The 21,251-nt window shown below is 38.2% G+C and overlaps 1 protein-coding gene across 6 annotated transcripts in view; it reads left to right on the forward strand.

Moving 5' to 3' along the window:
- The first annotated feature begins 3,274 nt into the window (after nucleotides 1-3,274).
- YTHDC1 (YTH N6-methyladenosine RNA binding protein C1) overlaps nucleotides 3,275-21,251 on the forward strand; it is a 44,539-nt gene continuing 26,562 nt past the window's right edge. For 3 of the 6 annotated variants that reach the window (XM_073805317.1, XM_073805318.1, XM_073805319.1), the window contains exons 1-2: nucleotides 3,275-3,405; nucleotides 6,069-6,211. In XM_073805317.1, the coding sequence (XP_073661418.1) occupies nucleotides 3,290-3,405; nucleotides 6,069-6,211 (259 nt within the window). In that variant the 5' untranslated portion in view covers nucleotides 3,275-3,289. Of the gene's footprint in view, nucleotides 3,406-6,068; nucleotides 6,212-13,142; nucleotides 13,526-21,251 lie in introns of those variants that run through there. The other 3 variants (XM_033857114.2, XM_033857117.2, XM_033857115.2) reach the window with 2 other exon arrangements.

The following is a 21,251-nucleotide window of genomic DNA, read 5'->3' on the forward strand; positions in this document are numbered from 1 at the left end:
ACTGATCTAATAACAATGCTAATAAATACAACTCAGAAGTGGGAATTTCTTATTTCCTTCTCCTGCAATCAGTCCATCATTACAGTGAGTTAGCTTTGATTCATTTTTGCCGTTTATGCCACTAACAGCATACTGTAGTGTTCTGCTCTTGACCCTATGGTTTTTTAAAATTCATGGCCTCTGGCTTCTCTTCCTGTTTCTCTCCACTTCTGCCTACCTTACTATTGTTGTTGTTGTTTTTTAATTGAGACATAACTGACATATAACATTGTATTAGTATTAGGTGTACAACACTATGATTTGATGTATGTATGTATTGTGAAACAATTGTCATGTCAAGTTTAGTTAACATCTATCACCACATATTTCATCTTGTGATGAAAACTTTTAAACTTAGCTTTCTTAGCAACTTTCAAATATACAGTACAGTATTATTAACAATAGTCACTATGCTATACATTATATCTCCATGACTTACTCTTTTTATAACTGGAAGTTTGTACTTTTTGACCCCGTTCACCCATTTTGCCCACTCCACATCCCTCTCCCTACCTCATATCTGTGACCTCAGTTTCTTTGGTTTTGGTTCTGGGTTTTGGGTTTTGGTTTTTTTTTTAGATTCCACATATAAGTGAGATCTTATTGTATTTGTCTTTCTCTGTCTGACTTATTTCACTTAGCATAATGCTCTCAAGGTCCCTACATATCGTTGCCAATGGCAAAATGTCCTTTTTTTTTTTTTTTTTTTGTGGTATGTGGGCCTCTCCCGTCGCGGAGCATAGGCTCCGGACGCGCAGGCCCAGCAGCCATGGCTCATGGGCCCAGCCGCTCCGCGGCACGTGGGATCTTCCCAAACCGGGGCACGAACTCGTGTCCCCTGCATTGGCAGGCAGACTCTCAACCACTGCGCCACCAGGGAAGCCCTTCCTTCTTTTTCTATACCACATTTTCTTTATCCATTCACCCATTGATGGACGTTTCAGTTGTTTCCGTGGTTTGGCTATTGTAAATAATGCTGCAATGAACATGGGGGTGCAGATATCTTTTCAAGATAGTGTTTTTTGTTTCCTTTGAATAAATACCCAGAAGTGGAATTGCTGGATTATATGGTAGTTCTGTTTTTAATTTTTTGAAACCCCTCCCTACTCTTCTCTTTTCCATAATGATTGCACCAATTTACATTTCCACCAACAGTGCACCAGGGTTCCCTTTTCACCGCATCCTCTCTAACACATGCTGTTTCTTGTCTTTCTGATAACAGTTACTCTAACAGATCTGAGGTATCTCATTGTGGTTTTGACTTGCTTTCCCTTGATGATTAGTGATGTTGAGTATTTTTCATGTACCTATTGGCCCTTTGTACATCCTCTTTTGGAAAAATGTCTATTCATTTCCTTTATTTTTAATTGAATCGTTTGAGTTTTTTTGCTAATGACTTTTGTGAGTTTGTAAAATATATTTTGAATATTAACCCCTTATCAGATATATGATTATCTCATTCCATAGGTTACCTTTCCATTTGTTGATGGTTTCCTTTGCTGTTTTTTTTTTAATTTAATTATTTTATTTATTTATTTTTGGCTGCATTGGGTCTTCGTTGCTGTGCATGGGCAGAGAGTGGGGGCTACTCTTCGTTGTGGTGCGCAGGCTTCTCATTGCAGTGGCCTCTCTTGTTGTGTAGCATGTGCTCTAGGCGCGCAGGCTCAGTAGTTGTGGCACACAGGCTCAGTAGTCGTGGCTCACGTGGCTTAGTTGCTCTGTGGCATGTGAGATCTTCTCGGACCAGGGCTTGGACCCGTGTCCCCTGCATTAGCAGGTGGATTCTTAGCCACTGCGCCACCAGGGAAGCCCTCCTTTGCTGTTTGATGTAGTCCCATTTGTTTATTTTTGCTTTAGTTGCCAAATCCAAAAAATCATTGACAAGACCAATGTCAAGAAGCTTACCCCCTATGTTTTCTGCTAGGAGCTTTATGGTTCAGGTCTTATGTTCAAGACTTCAAACTATTTTGAGTTGATTTTTGTGTATTATGTGAGATAGGGATCCAGTTTCATTCTTTTGTATGTGTATATCCAGTTTTCCCAACACTGTATATATCCTTTTCCCCCTTTTTTTTAGGAGTAACAAATATTTATTCAGAAGTGGATAAGTAACACATAGTCTCCTCCATCCGTTAATGCTGCTTCCTCTCCTTTTAAACAGAAGAGACACAGATGGGGAATGTATTATAGAAGAGAGGGAGTGGAGAGAGAAATAAGGGTCGGCTCACCACCTTCTCTTCCCTGATTTCCACAACATCCTGTAGAGCAGGGGAGGTGAACAGCCTCCGCCCTCCAGTGTATCATATGGCTATGCAGCAGACAGCATCCAGATGGCCAGGCAGCTGCAGCTGGGTTCAATAAAACTCTGTGATAACCAGAGCAGTTCACCATGGGAACAGGAGGGGAGAAGGAAAGGGAAAGCCACTCAGGCAGGATATTTACCACCCCTACTCAAAGCAGAGTCGAAGCAGTGATCTGACTGTCCTCAGCACCTGAGAAACCAGGTGCTACTGTCTTGTGGGTACTTTCTTGGGCCAAGAAGGGAAAAGCGTAGGAGGAATGTCTTCCAGCTGCTGAAGAGAACTAAGTTTGTACCCATTCAAACAGGGAGAATGGAAGAAAAACAGCATTCTTTAAAGAACCAGAAAGTAGAGCACCGTCAGGCGCATTGGACTTCTCAGACCTGAAGGACTGAGCTGGTTTCCAACCCTGGGTTCTTCCTGCTTGACAGATTTAACTCTGTAAACATGAGTTTCTAAGTTTTTCTTCTTCACTGGGCTAGCCCTAAGCAGGTCAGAGAGGTACTCAGTGCCTTAGGTTCCCTTTACCTTTTTGGCTTGTGTCTTTCACAGCACTTGCTACTGATTTTGTAGAGCTCCCAGAATCCTCCTCAACTTGCTCCAGGTCTGTTAGCCTGGATTCCCATTACAGTCCCCCCCAAAAGAGCAGAAGACTAAGAGTGACACTGGAACAATTCTGTCTTGGTATTCAGGGGCTGTCCCTGGGTTCTACAGGATCTATCTCCAAATACAGTCACATTGGGAGTTTGGGCTTCAACATAAGGGTCCTGGGGAGACACAGTTCAGTCCAGAGTAGTACCCTAAGCCAGGATGAGCAAATGAAGGTTGGAGTTACTAGAGCCAAGTTAGGATAACTGTACAGATAGTGTTGACAGCTAGGAACTGGGGCCATGGATAAAAGGACAGAGCCAACCTCTGGTAACCCTGCATGGATGTAGTCACGAAAATAAATGTTTCAACTCTTACTCTACTCTCAGGTCTTCTGTTTGTGCCTTCCGTTGACTGCACTCAAACAAAACCAAGGAAGGGAGCCAATTGGCCAGTCTCTATGGATCAGCTTTCTAAGGTACAGAGCAGGATACAGTGTATGAAAAATGGATCAGGGCAGCCAGAGAGATCCAGCACACCCCTGTGCCAAGATGCTACCAAGAAAAGAGAAGAGGAAAAGAAGGAAAACCCTGAAAGCTTAAGCGTTTACTCAAAAGAAATTTACATCCTCAGTAAAATAAATATAACAATAAGGTCTCATGGGGGTGTTAGATGGATTAAGGGAAGTAAAATACAGGCAGAGTTCAGAGTAGACTCCATATAGTGAGTACTCAGTAAATGTCAGCTATCAACGTTGTTAAAAAGGAAGCAGAACAACTTTGAAATTCCAGAATTCTTTAAATATCCCAGGATTAGATACTTTTTTAAAAAGCTGAGCAAAATTATATTCTTTTTTGGAAGTACTTATATTTTGAAAATTTATTTCCTATTAAAAGGCTTAAACCAATAGAATTTCTGTTAAAGAATGCAAGGCTGCCTACTGTGGTACACTTAAAAACTAAATGAAAACTTGACATTAACATCTTAGTGTAGAAGAACAGTTTCAGGTACCTGGTTTCAAATCAAAAGATTAATACATTTCCAAATTTAAAAATACCCTGTAATATTTAAACAGCCCTATTTTTATTGATTTTTTAAATTAAAACTATAATTGCTGTTAGGATAAATGTTTATTGAATCTAACTCAGAAGCTGGTTGTGAAGTTTAAATGGGATAAGATATGTGAAAGAGAAGTTCTCAGTAAATGTGCTAGTCAAATGTTAGTTATTTTAAGACTACATAATATACTAAATTGTGCAGGCAGCAGTTCAGTGCTATATCAAGGACTCTGCTGCATTATACTCAATAGTTCAGCAATGTTTACTGTGATATATTTAATGTAATCTTTCCTCATGTTTGGGAAGTTCTGGAAGAGCTTCAGGCAAGTCCAATACCAGAAAGGACCAAGTCCTTACTAGGAGCCAAACATGAATTCAGTCAGATTCCAGAAGGTGGTGCAGAATACATATTTAAATATTTTAAATGATTCCTATCGGTGTATCTTTAAGTCTTTATAAACCTATTTCAAGTGGGTTCAGGAAGTTCCCTTCTCTAAGGCTTTCCTTCAGACTCTCTTTTCTAGCCTTCTGCTCTCCTCCTCAGGATTTTGAGCACTTTGGCCTCTTTTTCTCCTAGAGAAAAAGCCTAGAGAGACCCACTTGCCCTTAAGAGGCCTAGGTCCTTCACGAATGTTTTTTTCAGAGTGGAGCAGCTACAGTACAAACAACTCCTCTCCTTTTTTTTTCTACTTTAATTTTTTCCCAACTCTATTGAGGTATCATTGACAAGTAAAAATTGTATATGTTTAAGATCTAAAATGTACTTTAGAAATACAAAGTATTTGTATTTGTACATGTACAAAGTACATGTACTTTGTGAAATGATTCCCACAATCAAGTTAATATACACATCCGTCACTTCACATAGTTATAATTACCTTTTTATTTTCCTTTGATGTGGTGAGAACACTTAAGATCTACTCTCTAAGCAATGGCAAGCATGTATACAATACAGTACTGTTAACTATAGTCACCATGCTGTACGTTAGATCCTAGAATTTAGTCACCTTAAAGCTGAAAGTTTATATCTCTCTTAATAATGTATTCCGTTATTATGTTAAACTTCTTGATGTGCTATTTTATAAAAACACCTCATCCTTACAAGGCATGGGTGAAGATGGGAAAATATAGTGTCAGGAGCAGCAAATCAGGCCCTAGCACATTAGCTCACATAGCAGCTTACAGAGGCACTCAGGCAGGCAATAGAAGAGGGGCTGGGCTGTGAAGGCAAGCTAGGCTTTATGCATCTGGAGATCCAGATAACCATTTCAGTAAAGGATATGAGTCCTATCTTGTGCTCTCCTCTCACCTACACATACTTGGTTAGGAATAGGAAATGCTGTCAAGTCTGCATCAAGCTAGAATGAGCAGAAACAAGGACTCTAGTGGAGAAGGCCAAGAGACAAAGGAGGCTCAGTTTCTCTACAGCTTTGAGCAACTATTTTAAACACAATTGCATAATGCAACACGTTCCATTTAAAAATTTGCCTGACATTCCATGTGTAATTTTTTTAAATGAAATATTTCAGACACTGATGACAGTAATGTAATCCTCATGTGCTCACTAATGTTATTGCTTTGCCATGTATTTCAGGTCTTTCTTGTCTTTAAATAAATAAAGCATATCTGATGAGCTTTTAATCCTCTTTGTACCCCTTCTGAGTTCTATTCCTTCCTCCCTTCCTAGAAATAAACACTGTTTTGAAGATTACTTCTGGTCTATAATTTTGTATTTTTCATACATATATCTATTTCTATAAAAGAATACATAGTATTTTTGTGTGTGTGTTTTTAACATTTAAACAATATTACCATAGCAATCTGAAAGTTCCTTTTTCACTTAACATTATGTGTTTGAAATCTAACCATGTTGGTACATGTAGCTCTTGTTCATTTTTAATGCTGTATTATGTAACTGTATTTGAATATAACAAATTATCTCTACATTTAATTCTGTATTCCATGCCTAGGTATGATTATATCATACTTTATTGATTTATTGATCTATCTGTCTTACTTACTTTATTTATTTTTTTTTTTGCGGTACCTGGGCCTCTCACTGTTGTGGCCTCTCCCGTTGCAGAGCACAGGCTCCGGACGCGCAGCCTCAGCGGCCACATCTAACGGGCCCAGCCGCTCCACGGCCGGGGCACGAACCCGTGTCCCCTGCATCGGCAGGTGGACTCTCAACCACTGTGCCACCAGGGAAGCCCCTGTCTTACTTTAGTAAGTACCACACTGTCTTGATTACTATGGCTTTATGATAAGTCTTGAAATCAGGTAATGCTGATGCTCCAAAATTGTTGTTTTCCAAAGTTGTTTTGACTATTCTAGGTCCTTTTCATTTCCCTACAAATTTAAATTCACCTTGTCAATTTCTTTTGTGAAAATCCATTGGGATTTTGAATGAGATTACTTTGAATCTATAGATCAATTTAGGGAGAAGTGACATCAATATTGAGTCCTTCAATGCATGATGAGTATTTTTTCATTTATTTAGGTCTTCTTTCTGTCAACACTTTTATAGTTTTCAGTATTGCTAAGTATTTTATGTTTTTTAATGCTATTGTAAATGTTTTTAAATTTCATTTTCCAATTGTTTGTTGCTATATTTAGAAATATAATTGATTTTTACGTACGACATTGTGTATTACTTATCTAGTGCTATGAAACAGCACACTCCCAAGTTTAGTGGCTTAAAAATAACCTTTATTATCTTTTGCCATTTCTGTGGGTCGGGTATTTCAGAACCACTCAGCTGGGCAGTTCTGGCTCATGAAGTTGAGGTCAGATTAAGGCTACAGTCATATGAAGGCTAATCACCTTGAACTTGTGTAGATTGTATGTTTATGCTTTATAGGAACAACCCAAGTTTTTAAATCCTTTCTAATATGCAAGATGCAACTTCCACATTTTGTTTCCCCTGTGGGTCTTCCTGGGCCTTGGTTTTAGTCTTTGTCTGAGTAGGTCATGATTAGATTTTACTTTAGGCTAAAGTCCTTATTCTTATGGTGTGACCTTTCTGGTGTCTCAGGTGGCTACCTGGGGTATTAGAAGGTATGAATGAGATTTCTACCCCAGAAGGGCTAGATCTCCAAAGTTCCCTCCCACTGCTCCTCCTCTAGCTTTGCTTGTCCCCTAGTATCTCTGTTCTGATATTAACCCAATAGTAACTGAAATCTGGTAATCCATCCTATCATGGTTCTTCTCTCCATATGTATAGCTCTGGGCACTTTACTGCTATCTAAATTCTGTTAATTTCAATTCACAATTCATTACCATCAGTTTAAAAGGAACTTCCCACTTTGGAAGCTGTATTGTATTTTTTAAATAATATTTTGATGATCCCTGAGATCTGAAGAGAAGTTTTGGCTGTATGTTTTTAGTTTACTGATCTTTACTCAGGAAATCATATGTATACATAGACAGCTAAGCCAAAAATCTATTTAGAGTCATTTGGTGCTACATTTTCTGATTAAGTTCACCAACAACAATTGATAAAACAATCCATCATCCCTGAACTACAGAAATGATAAAAATAACAGTAGTTCCAGCTTATTGAACATTTAACTGCCCTTTTCTAACCATTTTAAACATTATAGCAACTCTGAAAATGATTTCTAAGTTTTCATTCATAGAGACACTAAAGATTAGAGGTTAATTTCTCCTAGATCGCATGCTAGTGAATGGCAGAGCCAGAATTTGTACCAGCTTATTATGACTGCAAAATCTGTGCTTTTAATAAGTACACAATAGTTTACTTGAATGTTCAACAAATCTAGAGTTCAGTCCTTTATAACCCCTATAACTTTTCCTTTTTATTAACATGACTGAAATGAAAACTGCATTTTTTAAACAGTTGTACCCTTGTTCTCATATAAACTTATTTTTTTTATTTTTAAAATTTTTATTTTACATTGTATAGTTGATTAACAATGTTGTGTTAGTTTCAGGTGTAAAGCAAAATGACTCAGCTATACACATACATGTATCTATTCTTTTTAAAATTCTGTTCCCATTTAGGTTATTACAGAGTATTGAGCAGAGTTCCCTGTGCCATACAGTAGGTCCTTGTTGTCATTGATCACATAACCTTATTTTAATAGCAAATATTTAAATATAGAATTCTAATTACATTAAAGATTACTTTCAATTACTTCTTAGTTCTGATAGGATAAATATGGATTAGGGAAAATGGCATTTTGATATCGCCTTAACTTTCTTCGTTGGTTTCTCTTGCTCTGCCTTTCTTTAAAATTATTAAAGAAAATCTAAAATATTTTTAAAAAAAGGTAAAGAGAATACGTTTTTCTATGAATGTATACATATCTGCAGCTCATGAGCTGACTTGTATGATGCCACCCAAATCCCCTTGCCCTATACAAGTTTATTTTGAAATAAATCTCAGATAACATGTCATTTCATCTACAGATATTTTAGTATATATCATGAAATTATGAGAACTATTTTTTATATTTATTTATTATTTTTTTAAAGAAGATGTTGGGGGTAGGAGTTTATTAATTCATTAATTTATTTTTGCTGTGTTGGGTCTTCGTTTCTGTGCAAGGGCTTTCTCTAGTTGTGGCAAGTGGGGGCCACTCTTCATCGCGGTGCGCGGGCCTCTCACTATCGCGGCCTCTCTTGTTGCAGAGCACAGACTCCAGACGCGCAGGCTCAGTAGCTGTGGCTCACGGGCCTAGTTGCTCCCTGCATGTGGGATCTTCCTAGATCAGGGCTCAAACCCGTGTCCCCTGCATTAGCAGGCGGATTCTCAACCACTACACCACGCAGGGAAGCCCCGAGAGCTATTTTTTAAACTTAACTTATTAAGCTAAAAATATTAATAGCAATTCTTTCAAAATCATCATTCACTCAATATTAAGTTTGCTGATATGTGTATGACTCTGTGTGTGTGTGTGTGTGTGTGTGTGTGTGTGTGTGTGTGTGTGTGTGTGTGTACGCAAGTGTATTCACGTATTCAAATCAGTATCTAAGTAAGATCCATGGCATTAGTTTCCTGGGCTGCTGTAACAAAGTACCAGAAACTGGGTGGCTTAAAACAACAGAAATTTATTGTCTCACAGTTCTGGAGGCTAGAAGTCTGAAATCAAGATGTCACTAGGGCCATACTCCCTCAGAAATATGCAGGGGAGAGTCTTTATTTGCTTCTCTTAGTTTCTGGTTTTTGCCTGTAACCCTTGGGATTCTTTAGCTGCGTCATTCCAACCTCTGCCTCCATTCGTCACATGGCCAAATTTTCCATGTGTACTTCTGTCTCTGTGTCTCTTTTCCTCTCTTATAAGGACACCAGTCATTGGATTAAGGGCCCACCCTACTCCAGTATACCCGTTATCTTAATTAGTTACATATGAAACAAGCCTATATCCAAATAAGGTTGCAATCTGAGGTACTGCAGGTTATGTCTTCAACATATTATTTGGGGGAACACAATTCAACCCATAACATCCACGTACTATAATTGGTTTACATTTTTTATATTTCTTGTAAGTTTATTTTAGTGTATAGATTACTTACTCCTCTCTATTTCTTTCCTTCTTCATTGCAATTTATTTTCGAAGACATCTGCTTGTTTGTTCTGTAGTTTCCTACTGTCTGGATTTTGCTAATAGTATTTGTGGGGGATAGCTTAACACAGTCACCTGTGCTTTGTCTGTGTCCCAGAGCTCGATTTCTCAGCACAAGCACTGTTGGCATTTGGGTCAGATAGTTCTTTGTTAAAGTGGGAGGCTTTCCTGTGCCTTACAGGATGTTTAAAACCATCCCTGGCCTCCATTCATTATATTCTAGCAGCACGCTCTCTGTTGTGGCAACCACATAGTTCTCCAAATACTGCCAAATGTCCCCTGGGGGCAGAATCCCCCCCCCCAACCCCTGCTAGAGAACCACTGACAAAAGTCTTGATGAGATCCAGGTTTAGTTTTTTGGCAAGACTGCTTCATAGACAGAATTAGGTACTTCCATCAGGAGGCACATAACATCTGATTGTCTTTCTGTTATACAAATTAGCAGCCATTAATAACCATTGTCTTGATCTGTTTATTTCATAATGGTTATAAAATGGTGATGTCCTACTTCTATCATTGCTTTGCCCTGGCCACATAGTAGCTGGAATACTTCCCTAAAGAGAAACTTCCCTTCATCAACTATTTGTTTGGTAACCCTGAGATACAGTTCTAATTGGAAAGACGGATAAATGATGATTTCTCTTTACCAGTTTTCAAAATAATGAACTGGTTCCCTAGCATCACCCAAAGGGGAATGATGAATTTTTCTGAACTATTATGAATTCAAGGATTTAAACATATTTGATATGTTTCAGTCCAATGCAATTTTATCTTTACAGTTGCTCAAAATGCTCCATAGTTTGATAGGTCTCTGGAATTCTCTGATTACTACTTTCTAATATGAGAAGATGTTCTAGTTTCATATTGCATATTCTCTTCATTGACATTCTCTAAGAGTCTGGACTGAGTCTCCTTTACTCTCCACCCTACATTACCTTCCCGGGGCAACAGAACACAGCTATCAATTTTTTTTTTCTTTTTTCTGAATCCACACACTTCATTGATACATACTTCAATCAGTAATATTGGTCAAAGGTAGGGCAATTGAGAAGGGTGGTGGAGGAAATCTTATTGGAAAGTGCATGCCCTGATTAAAGGCATTAAGCTTCAATAAAAGCACATAAACACTGATGGTTCAAGGAAAGTCTTAGGTCAGCAGGCACCAGTTTGCAACCTGTGCTATATAACTTGGCCCTAGCCTGATGTGATATTAAATATTGTGAAATATATGTTTCAGAGATTTTATATTTTGTTGTCTTCCTCTGAGGAGTGCTGATCATCTTGAACTTGTGTTGGCTTATTTTCACATTTTACAGGTGTGGCTCTTTGGAAAGCCAAAGGTGTTTTCCTTCCTCACGCTCCAGTGGGCTCACCTTTGAAATTCTGTTTCTCTGTAGACCTTATACTGCTTTTGTTTAGGGTTGGGTCCTGATTAGGCCCTTACTCTCATAAGATGTGGCCTGTCCCTCAAACATTATCTCAGCCACTTGCTCTCTCACTCATTATCTGGGTGGCAGCTCATTGGTGTTCTCCTTAGACCCTTGACCACACCAAGGCCTCTTTTTCCCTCAGAGCCTTTGGGTGTGCTGTCCTCTGCCTGGAAGACCCTTATCTCCACCTCTTACTGGGTATCAGTCTCAACTTCACCTCCTCAGAGAGGACTAGTTTTTCTATATAAAAAGCCTCCACCCATTCCCCCCCTACCACACCCTTTGCCATATTAACCTCTTGTTTCTTCCATAGAATTTGTCATGACTTTTAATTTGTTTACTTTTGCTTTGTCTCCCTCACTAGAACATAAACTTGAACTCTTTGAAAAGAGAAACCAGATTCTATACCATGTATATTTTTTAACTCTGGAGCCTATTACAACATTTGGGGCAGGATAGGAATTTAATAAATACTAGTTGACTGAAATAATAAATGAGTGGAACATATATAATGCTTTTCTTGATTCAGCTTCTTCTTACATAACCATTGAATATCAACCTGAATTGAACCATGGGTAATTTTGCCACCTAGGACCTTTTTTTTTTAACACGAAAACCATTTTTCTGCCCACCACCCTTGTCTTTTCTCCCCTTTACCTAGGTTAGGAGGCTTTTAGATCTCAACTAGGCTTTATTTTCCCTTCTCCAGAAAGCTTTCCTTTACTCTATTCTGTACCCTCCAGCAGTCTGAGTGACATGCCCCTAGAAGTTCCAATAACATTCTGAGCTTACTCCACATAAGGCAATGTTAGGTGGTGGCTGGATCCAAATTGCCTTAATTTGAGTCATGTTACTTACTACTACTCATAACTTTGGGCACTTTAATTTCATATTACTTCACTTTCTTTTTATGTAAAATAGAGCTAGTAATATACTAATCTAATTGTGTTTTCAGAAGATGAAATCAGATGTGTAGGTCAAGTGCTCAGAACGGTTCCTGCCAGACAGTAAGAACACACAATTTTTAGCTATTATTTTTACACAGTAACTTCCTGTTAACTTGTCTCTTCCTTATACATACTGAAAATTCCTGAAAGGCAGAAATACTGTCCTATTCATGCTTGATTCCTAAGCATCTGATACAAAGCTGGATTTATATTTACTGAATTGATTTCCTTCTCTCTTCTCCCTTCAAGCCCTCCAGATAGCTCCAAACGAATCTCTATTCGTGTTTTCCCACTACTTAAAATCTTCCCACTGCCTTCAGTTTGGTCTCTACGTTAAAAGGGCAATCAAAGACCAAGACACCATAGATCTGTCCTTCTCTAAACTTGCCATAAGTTTGTAGTTTGTTTTTATGTCTATAACACTGTTACTTTTCTTGTTTTTCTGTTCTTCAAATTTTTTTTCTCTTGTAAACTCAGTTATGGAGCAGCGAAGCAAAATTACATTTTCATTCGTTGGACAATGAACTTTAAGCAAGTTTCCTCGCAGATCTTACCATATCATGTAAAATAATTTTTCGTCACTTCCGTAGTTTTAATTTCTCAATAGTCTGTTTAAATCAACTGTGTACCCCAGGACCTCGATAAATGTTTCAATCAAATTTATGTGAATTACAAAGCTATTTTAAAATACAATATAATTCCCTTCCCCAGTTAAAAACGAAACTAGTAGGCTTTTGTGACAAGTGAGCTGGTTGTGTCCTGTGCTGCCTTTGGGTAAGCCTGTAGCACTAAACAAGAAAGTACATCCGGTACCTAGAGTAGAAAGTGGTGGCTGCAAAGGGACTGGCCCAGACTTGTCCTAAATAAGTCTCCAATTTCCAGAACTGAATCAGGTGTCCCGCGGAGCGACAGAAAGCATCTTTGCTTTGAGGCTGGAAGCTCCGTTAATAGGCGCTTCAGGTGAGAAACCTGAGCCACCTGGGAATACCCAGCGCAGCTGGCTCCCCGTAAACTTGGGAGACTTTTATCGCTAGAAATAGAACTCATTCCAGGGACTTCCGGGCTGCGGGGGGCGGGGCAACGTGCTGACGTTACGTCACGTTCTTGCCTGACCTGCCACCCCGCCCTCTCCGCACTGTGACGTTCCCAGGGAGGAACGAAGCGTAAACAGCGCAGGGCATTTTGGGAGGGGGATTGTTTCACGCAGGAAGCAGGCTCCATTTTAGCGCCGCCCGCTGTCGCCATCTGTTTCCCTTCCCTCCCCGTTACCGCCTCCCGTTCCTAAGCCCCAACGGGAAGGCTGGGCCTGGGGTGGGGGAGGCAGGAGTGAAAGGAGGAAAGGGGAAAAGGGAGAAAGGGAAGAAGTGGGGAGAAAGGGTGGGTCGGGAAGGGTGAGTGGTAGAGGCTAACGTGCGAAGCGCGCAAGCCCAGCGGACGGACTCACGGACGCGCCTGTGGTTCTGCTGCCGCGGCTGCGGCGCCCGCGCGAGTCGCGTCGAAGCGGCGGTGGCGGCTGCGGCGGCAGCAGCGGAAACAAGAGGGGAGCAATGGCGGCCGACAGCCGAGAGGAGAAAGGTTAGTGCGGAGAAAGGTGATGGGCGGAGGTGGGGCTCGGGAGTGGGTCGACGGAGCCGTGGTCGTCGTTGTGGGTAGGGGAGGTTAGCTTCCTCCGCGCGGAGCCGGTCTCTCCATCGAGACGCTTGGACTCATTGGAAAAGACAAGGCCTGCCCTTTCGTCCTCGGTCTCCACATAACCTAACACTTCATCTAGCCTTGGATTTTTCTTTAATCCTAATTCCCTTCTTCACTTAACGTTTATGTGTCCTGGGCGCGGCAGAGAGAAGGCCTGTTCTGAGTTGCAGGCCCTTAGGTTTATTTCCTGGTAGTGGTATGCGGATGTAATGCGTATCTTCAAAACAGCCTTTTCTGTTAGGCTGAATTTCGAAAACCCTTAATACCCTTAAAGCTGGTAATCTACTAAGTAAGCATATTTAAGAAGTGATATAGGTAGATAATTTCGCGAAATGTCTACGAGTAACTTATGGCTGTTCTGTTAAATAGGCAGAGTGGCAAGAATGGCCTGTTTGGTTCCTCAGATACTTATTTTGGAAAACGTGATGTTTGAAAAGATGATTATGTGATTTAGGCCAGGCAGGAAAAATCCTGGCCACTATTGTGATAGACACACGTTGTGCGTAGTTCCTAGAGGGTACAACCAGGAACAAATGGATACAGTTTGTAGAGAGTCGGAGGGCTACAGTTACTTTAAATATGGGAAGAACTGATGTTGCCAGAATGAAATGTCATGTCTTTTTAAATACCGACCTTCCAAGCCCTGGAAATGTTAATGTAGATCCTGAATCAGTACAAGTCTGGAGAGTGGTCTAGATTGGATGGTACGTTAAGGTTTTTTACAACCCTAAGATTACCATGATAGATTTGGCAAGGTTATGGTTGATAAAAATCTGGCCAGCTGCTGTCCTGTATTTTACGGATCTACTCTTTTGTGTGGCTAATTGATTTGGGGGAGGGAGGATTTGTTAAGTGGGCTGTAGAGTCAAGTTCCATTAGACTTGTGACCTCTCATTTTTCTCCTTGAAAGAGTTTTCATGAATCAGTGAACTGGTCAATAATAGGGACAGGCTTGGGCAACGGAGTGGGTGGGAATATGTTTAAGATATGGCTCCTATCTCAAAGCAACTCGGTGATTAGGTTTTAGTAGTTCAATTTTCCTTCCTTAAACGAATCCTAAAAAGCCTCTCCCTTCCTTTTGAGAAGTCCAGAAGGAATGTGATCATAGGATTACATGGTGTTAGTGAATAAAAGAAACTGCTTTTAATTAGTAGTAAAGTAGTATTAAGTAGATGATTTTAATCAGGAAGAATTAATTCAGTCAACATTTGATTGTTTCAGAGTGTAATCTATGATCTGTGTGTATGGGAGTGGGTGGTGGTTGTGGTGGGTGAGATGAACTAGATAAAAAATGAGTAAAAGCTCAGTACTTCTCAAGAGTTCAGTGTCTGTTAAGGTGAACATAGTTGTAAGTCATTTATGGAGTAGACACAATATTGTACACGGAGGAAAAAAGTAGGTGATGTTTTATAAATTTTGTTTCAGAAACGGATTTAGTGATGAAAACGTCTAAATGCATAAACTTTGTAACTATTATTGGGAAGTAGTAATGCCACCTATTAGCAATACTCAGGATAAATTGTCCAGCTTCTGAAAGGCCTCCCATTTGTGTAGTTTTTAAAAAATTAATTTTCATAATTCAGCTTCATTTCAGAATTTATGATGTAAGTACTTATAGTTTAAGATTGTCTCTAGTTTACTGGGAAAGCTAGCAGATACATACCTACTGGAATTGCTTATTTAATTTTGGAATGAGCAGATTTCTAGAATAACCCACTTTGCATGTATGGAAACTGAGGCCTAGGGTGTCTCACTTTCTTGATCTTTGTCAAACAGCTAGAATAATAGCCAGAATTAGAATTAATGCTTGACTCTTTCTTTTCATGTTGAACAGGGAAAAATGGGAAGCTAAGTACTTATTGTCATCAGTAGGATGACAATGAAACACTAGGAAATTGTAAAGGTAAACCCTGTCACAAATCTTAGACATGTCACAAACCTTAAGTCCTTTCTTGAAAGATTCCGTAAGTGGTGTAAGATCTTGATAAGAAATGAGTTTAAGTTGCAGAAATTTGCTATAAATCACAGAGCAGTTACAACACTTCAGTTATAAAGTCCTTGGATTATTGGGCTTTGCACATTAGCTGTGTAATAAGCAGACATTACCTTCTATAAATGCTTCTGTAATACCCATACCTAGAAAGTGAAGCCTATAACTGGAGAATTTGCCAGCTTCCTGATTCCTGTGGTGATTGTCCAAAAAGTAGATGTGGAAGATGTTGGAATGTTGGTGGTATTAACTAGTGTTAATTGCCATTTTTCTATGTTTTCCATTATAAACACCTGGTTTATATTTTATTTCTTAAGCTCTTAAAAATTTCTCTCTGAAGAACAGTTATACAAGTTTAATGTATCTAAAATGTGGATAATGAGGTACCACTTTTGAAAGTAACATGTTTTCTGCATTACCAGACTGGAAGCTCCATGAAGGCCAGGAGTATGTCTTGTTTACCAGGTTCCTGGTGTACAGTAATTATGTCTCAGTGCCTCGAATAAATGATTTAGAAGATTGTAAATCATTAGCTCAAGGTTGGACTTCATTAATGACTGACTAGTTATGACTAGTTATGTGATATTTGCTATTGATGTCCAAAGTTAAGAGTTTCCCAGTTTAAATTATATACGTACACACACTCATGCAGGCAAATAAATATAAATATGTATGCATGGTTATATATACACACATATATGTGTATACACACTGTAGCCCTCACTATAGTAAGTCCTTAGGGTTAGATTGACTTGGTCCACTTTAGTTAGGGCTTTGTAAAGCATAGAGTATGTATTTGATATTCCGATATATTTGTTTTACCCATAATAGAAGTAGGAGAAAAAAATTACAAATGCCCTCCTTAGACTTCAATTGTATGCGTTTTGGAAGACAGGAAATTTGGATGGTATAGGAAATCCAAGTCTCTACACTTCTTGAAGAATGACGGTTTTGAGTGACAAAAAAGTAACTGAGAGACTGGTCTAATGTACAATACAACAGAAGGGGAGGCTCCAGGAAATCTTGCTACGTTGCCAAACCCGACTAAAACTACATTAAGTGAATTAAAATAAAAACTGTAATGTATTATGGTGCCCTGTATTGGAAAACAAAATAAGTAGTATATTTAAGTACCCAGTTTTTTGTTTTTTTTTTTTTTCTTTAAATATTTCAGGTCTTAGTCTGATGCTGGATCCTGAAATAAATAGTACTTTGTATCTCCTAACCCAGAAGCTTCCTGGGTCAAAAAAATGAACTGCGTCTCAGATAAAGGTTAATTTTCTACACTGATATCCCTGGAGTTAAGGTTTGTGGCCTTCGTGGGCCAGGAATTTCAAGGTTGAGGTGTGATTCTGGTAGAGTGGAAACAGCATTAAATTTGGATTCAGAACTGAGATTTAAGTCACAGTACTTTAATTCTTTGGGCTTCATTTGGGATATTTTTTGTTTCCTTGTTTTGCTTCCTATACCCATGGATCTGTACCTCTTTCCCAAAACTCAGTTTGTTAATAATATCGATAGTTTGTGATAACTAAGATTATGCTTGCTTAACAAGTGATGATAATGAAGTCCGTATAAAAACATCATATATTGTGAATGCAAAACGTTCACAGATTATTGCATTTCCATAGAGGAATCAAGCTAGCAGTAGCCTGCTTTGTTTTGTTTTTAATTGAGGCAGCATTTAAAAGACAATTTCAAATAAAAATCTGAATTTGGGAATCCTCTCGAAAATTTGTAAGATCCGACATAGCACTTGTATTCGGTCAAGGCAGTTAATCCACTTGAGTTGAATAGGCTTGTCCCCTTTAGCATTCCTACTCTTCCACAAAGTATCATATATACTAAAACTGAAGTTTGGTGTCCCTGTGCCTCAGTGTCTTGAACCTTAAATTTTCTTGCAGTTATTTAACATCAGTGTTGTTCAGGAGTTGTGGGTTTATATGCATTCTAGGGTCAGGCAGATAAAGTACTTACTTAGTACTGTAGGTAATGGTGAGTGTTAGGTTATAGACAGTAAAGGAGTAAGCATGGTATATGTTCAGGCAATATTAGTAAATACACTGATGTATGGGGCATAAACCCAGATTGTCTCATGCAAAACTATGACATAAGTTACCTTCTCTGTGTCTTAACATAAGACTATCAGGACTGCTCCATCTGGTTTTTTTCAGATGGGAGTCTGGGCCCCTAGTGATCAAATAGTCTTTTTTTTTAAATGTAGGGTCTGGATTTTTATATTAAATCCTTGGCACTTTCAAAAACAAAGCATCCAAGAGCTAGATTCATCCTACAGGCTGTTAGTGTATAACTTTGAATGGATTTGAACTTTAGCTGTAAATGGAAATACTGTTTATTTGTGTTTCATTTGAGTTAATTTGTTGCACTGACATATTGTGGAAAAATTCATTTTGTTGTGGCATCTAAAACACAATTTTCAGGGTTTTAAAAGGATTTTTTTAAAAAGACTGTATAGTTCTTTATATAGACTTCTCAAAAAAAATGAAGTGCTTTAACTGTAGAAATACTGCATTTGAGTTATTTTTTATATAGAATTCTTAACCTGGCATTTGCTAGCCTTTGTTCATTTTATTGCTAATATTCTTAAGGTGCTGGTGTCAAACTACTGTGAAGAAATTGTATATGTACATATCACTATACAGAATAATAATGCTAAATTTCAGGATAAAGTGAGTGATTTAAAACATTAAAGTAGTTTAAAGAGAGTCACCCTAGAGAACCGGTGGATGTTACTTTATCTCTTAAAGACATAGTTATTTCTTTCTAAAAAGGATATGCCAGTGATAGATAGTCTTTAATAGTAGTAGCTTCTGAGACTACTAAAATAATCTTTCTTTATAACTAATTCATTTTAAATTGAAAACATGAATTAAAATATATACAAACTCCTTTCTCTAGCCAATGAATGAAGTGGTCAGAGGAAGCAGCTTGTTAGCTTTATAACCCAATACTATGAACTCTCTCACCTTTTTAAACCAGATTTTGGTTTTTAAGAGTACTCCTTATATTTATAATTAAAACCCCTAAGTTTAAGCAAAACTAAGCAGGTGGTGGTAGTTTTGAAAACATCTATCAAGTATTTAACATTTCAACCAACAATAGGTGGAGTCCATAGCTCCTCTCTTTGAACCTGAGTAGACTTTTGTGATTGTCTCTGAATAAAATACTGTGGCACTGTTGCTGAGCTTCTGCCTAAACCACCATGAAAGCTCTAAACCACCATGAAAGAGGTCGGCCTACGCTGAAGCTGTCATGGGGGAGAGTGACCATAGAAAGGAGTGCCCTAGGAACCCCAGCTGTTCTGAGACTTCCCAGCCAAGGTATGTGAATAAGCAAGCCTTCAGATGATTCTAGCTAACCTTTAACTGCAGCCACGTGAGAGACCCTAGTTGAGCCTCAGAACCATAAGCAATAATAGTAAATAACTGTATTGTTTTAAGTCACCAAGTTTTTGGGGTAGCATGTTAAACTTACAGCAGTAGATAGTAGGAACATTTATGCATTTGTCTTATTGAGAAAAGAGGATTTTATTTTATGTGCTGGACCAGATTTTGTGTATCATGTACCCTAGTCATTAACAAAAGGTTCAGAAGCATCAAATAACTGCCCTGTCCACCCCCTTCCCTTCCCCAAACACTGATCTTTTTATTCTAAATGCCTCTTTTCAGAGGTGAAGAAACTGGAGCTGAGACTGGGACTTTCCTAAAGATACCTAGCTCTTAAATGATGACCTGGATTTTCTTGCTTCCAAATACAAATCTCTTGCTCCTATGTATCATATTTCAGCAAATATATAAGCGATTTCAGTGGTGGAGAGAAGTAAATTAAAATGTGATCTTTTATTATCGGGGTCAGATAGAAAATAATATTTTAGGCTTTGTGGGCCACATAAGGTCTTCGTCATATATTCTTTCCTTTTTTTTAAGACACAACCTTAAAAATGAAGAAACCATTTATATCTTGCCAGTCAAAAATAGGCCATGGGCTGAATTTGTCCTGCAGGTCTTATTAGTTGGCTGATACTGTGATAAAACCACAGTTAGGTTTTTTTTTTTTTCCACAGTTAGGTTTTTGATGTCATAGACTATAATATGGATAAAAATTTGTAGACCATCAAGTGAGGATGTTATGGTTGATCTTAAAGTAAATTTAAGGTGCTATAATGTTGGTAATATGGAGCTTTCTGGTGCACTAATTTGGAATTGATCTACTAGTGCACATGACCTTTCAGTGATACTTTGTAGTTTTGTTTTCTTATATTTTGTTTGAAGATGCTTATTTTATAATAGCCAGGACATGGAAGCAACCTACGTGTCCATCGACAGATGAATGGATAAAGAAGATGTGGCACATATATACAATGGAATATTACTCAGCCATAAAAAGAAACAAAACTGAGTTATTTGTAGTGAGGTGGATGGACCTAAAGTCTATCATACAGAGTGAAGTAAGTCAGAAAGAGAAAAATAAATACTGTATGCTAACACATATATATATATGGAATCTAAAGAAAAAAAAGGGTTCTGATGAACCTAGGGGCAAGACAGGAATAAAGACACAGACATAGAGATGGACTTGAGGATACAGGGAGGGGAAAGGGGTAAGCTGAGACAAAGTGAGAGAGTTGACATATATACATTGACATTGACATATATACACTACCAAATGTAAAATAGATAGCTGGAGGGAAGCAGCCGCATAGCACAGGGAGATCAGCTCCTGCTTTGTGACCACCTAGAGGGGTGGGATAGGGAGTGTGGGAGGGAGACGCAAGAGGGAAGAGATATGGGGATAGATGTATATATATAGCTTATTCACTTTGTTATACAGTAGCAACTAACACAAAATGTAAAGCAATTATACCTCAATAAAGATGTTAAAAAAAAAAAAGATGATTTTAATGTCCTCCATCTGATTTAACCGTAAATTTAGAAAGCCTGAACTCTAGACGTGTGAATTTGCTCAACTTGAATTTCTGAGCTTCTGTTTCTTTATCTGCAGAGTATTGGATCTAAAACATACCTTGTGTGTGTCATGTATGATATGTGTGAAAGTGATAAAATGTTAGAAAAGCAAGTATTGATTAATATTTTAAAATTTTGTAGATGCTTTCTAAAACTGCAACCAATCTTTGAATTTGACTAATAAAATTATTTGTTAAAGCTTTTTAAGACAGTAATACCCTTTTTATAGGGAAACCATGATTTAGGCATGTCTGAAGTTTAAATTGATTAATTAACCTGCACAGTTATTTCATTCTGTGTTTAGCATGTCTGGATTTAGCATGTATAAAAGTTCATGTGAATGTTCAGGCTTTTGAAGTGGATATTTCTAATCAAGAACTAGTATTTCATGAAAAGATTTGTGTAGCACTGTATTTACTTAATTGCCTATTTTGCTGTCCTAGTTGTATGTTTTTTCTTTTGCTTCTACAGATATCTTATTTTTCAAGATCTGTTGGACCCACTTTTTACTGACTAGAGAGCTTTGACCTAAGAATAATTGAATATCTGAAAAACTTGGGTTTTAAAAAATCAAATTGTATGTTTTTATTTTTTATTTACAATATAACGTCCAAAAATTGTGTTTGCCACCATT

The sequence above is a fragment of the Tursiops truncatus genome, chromosome 5 (genome assembly GCF_011762595.2).
Source record: "Tursiops truncatus isolate mTurTru1 chromosome 5, mTurTru1.mat.Y, whole genome shotgun sequence".
Taxonomy (NCBI): domain Eukaryota; kingdom Metazoa; phylum Chordata; class Mammalia; order Artiodactyla; family Delphinidae; genus Tursiops; species Tursiops truncatus.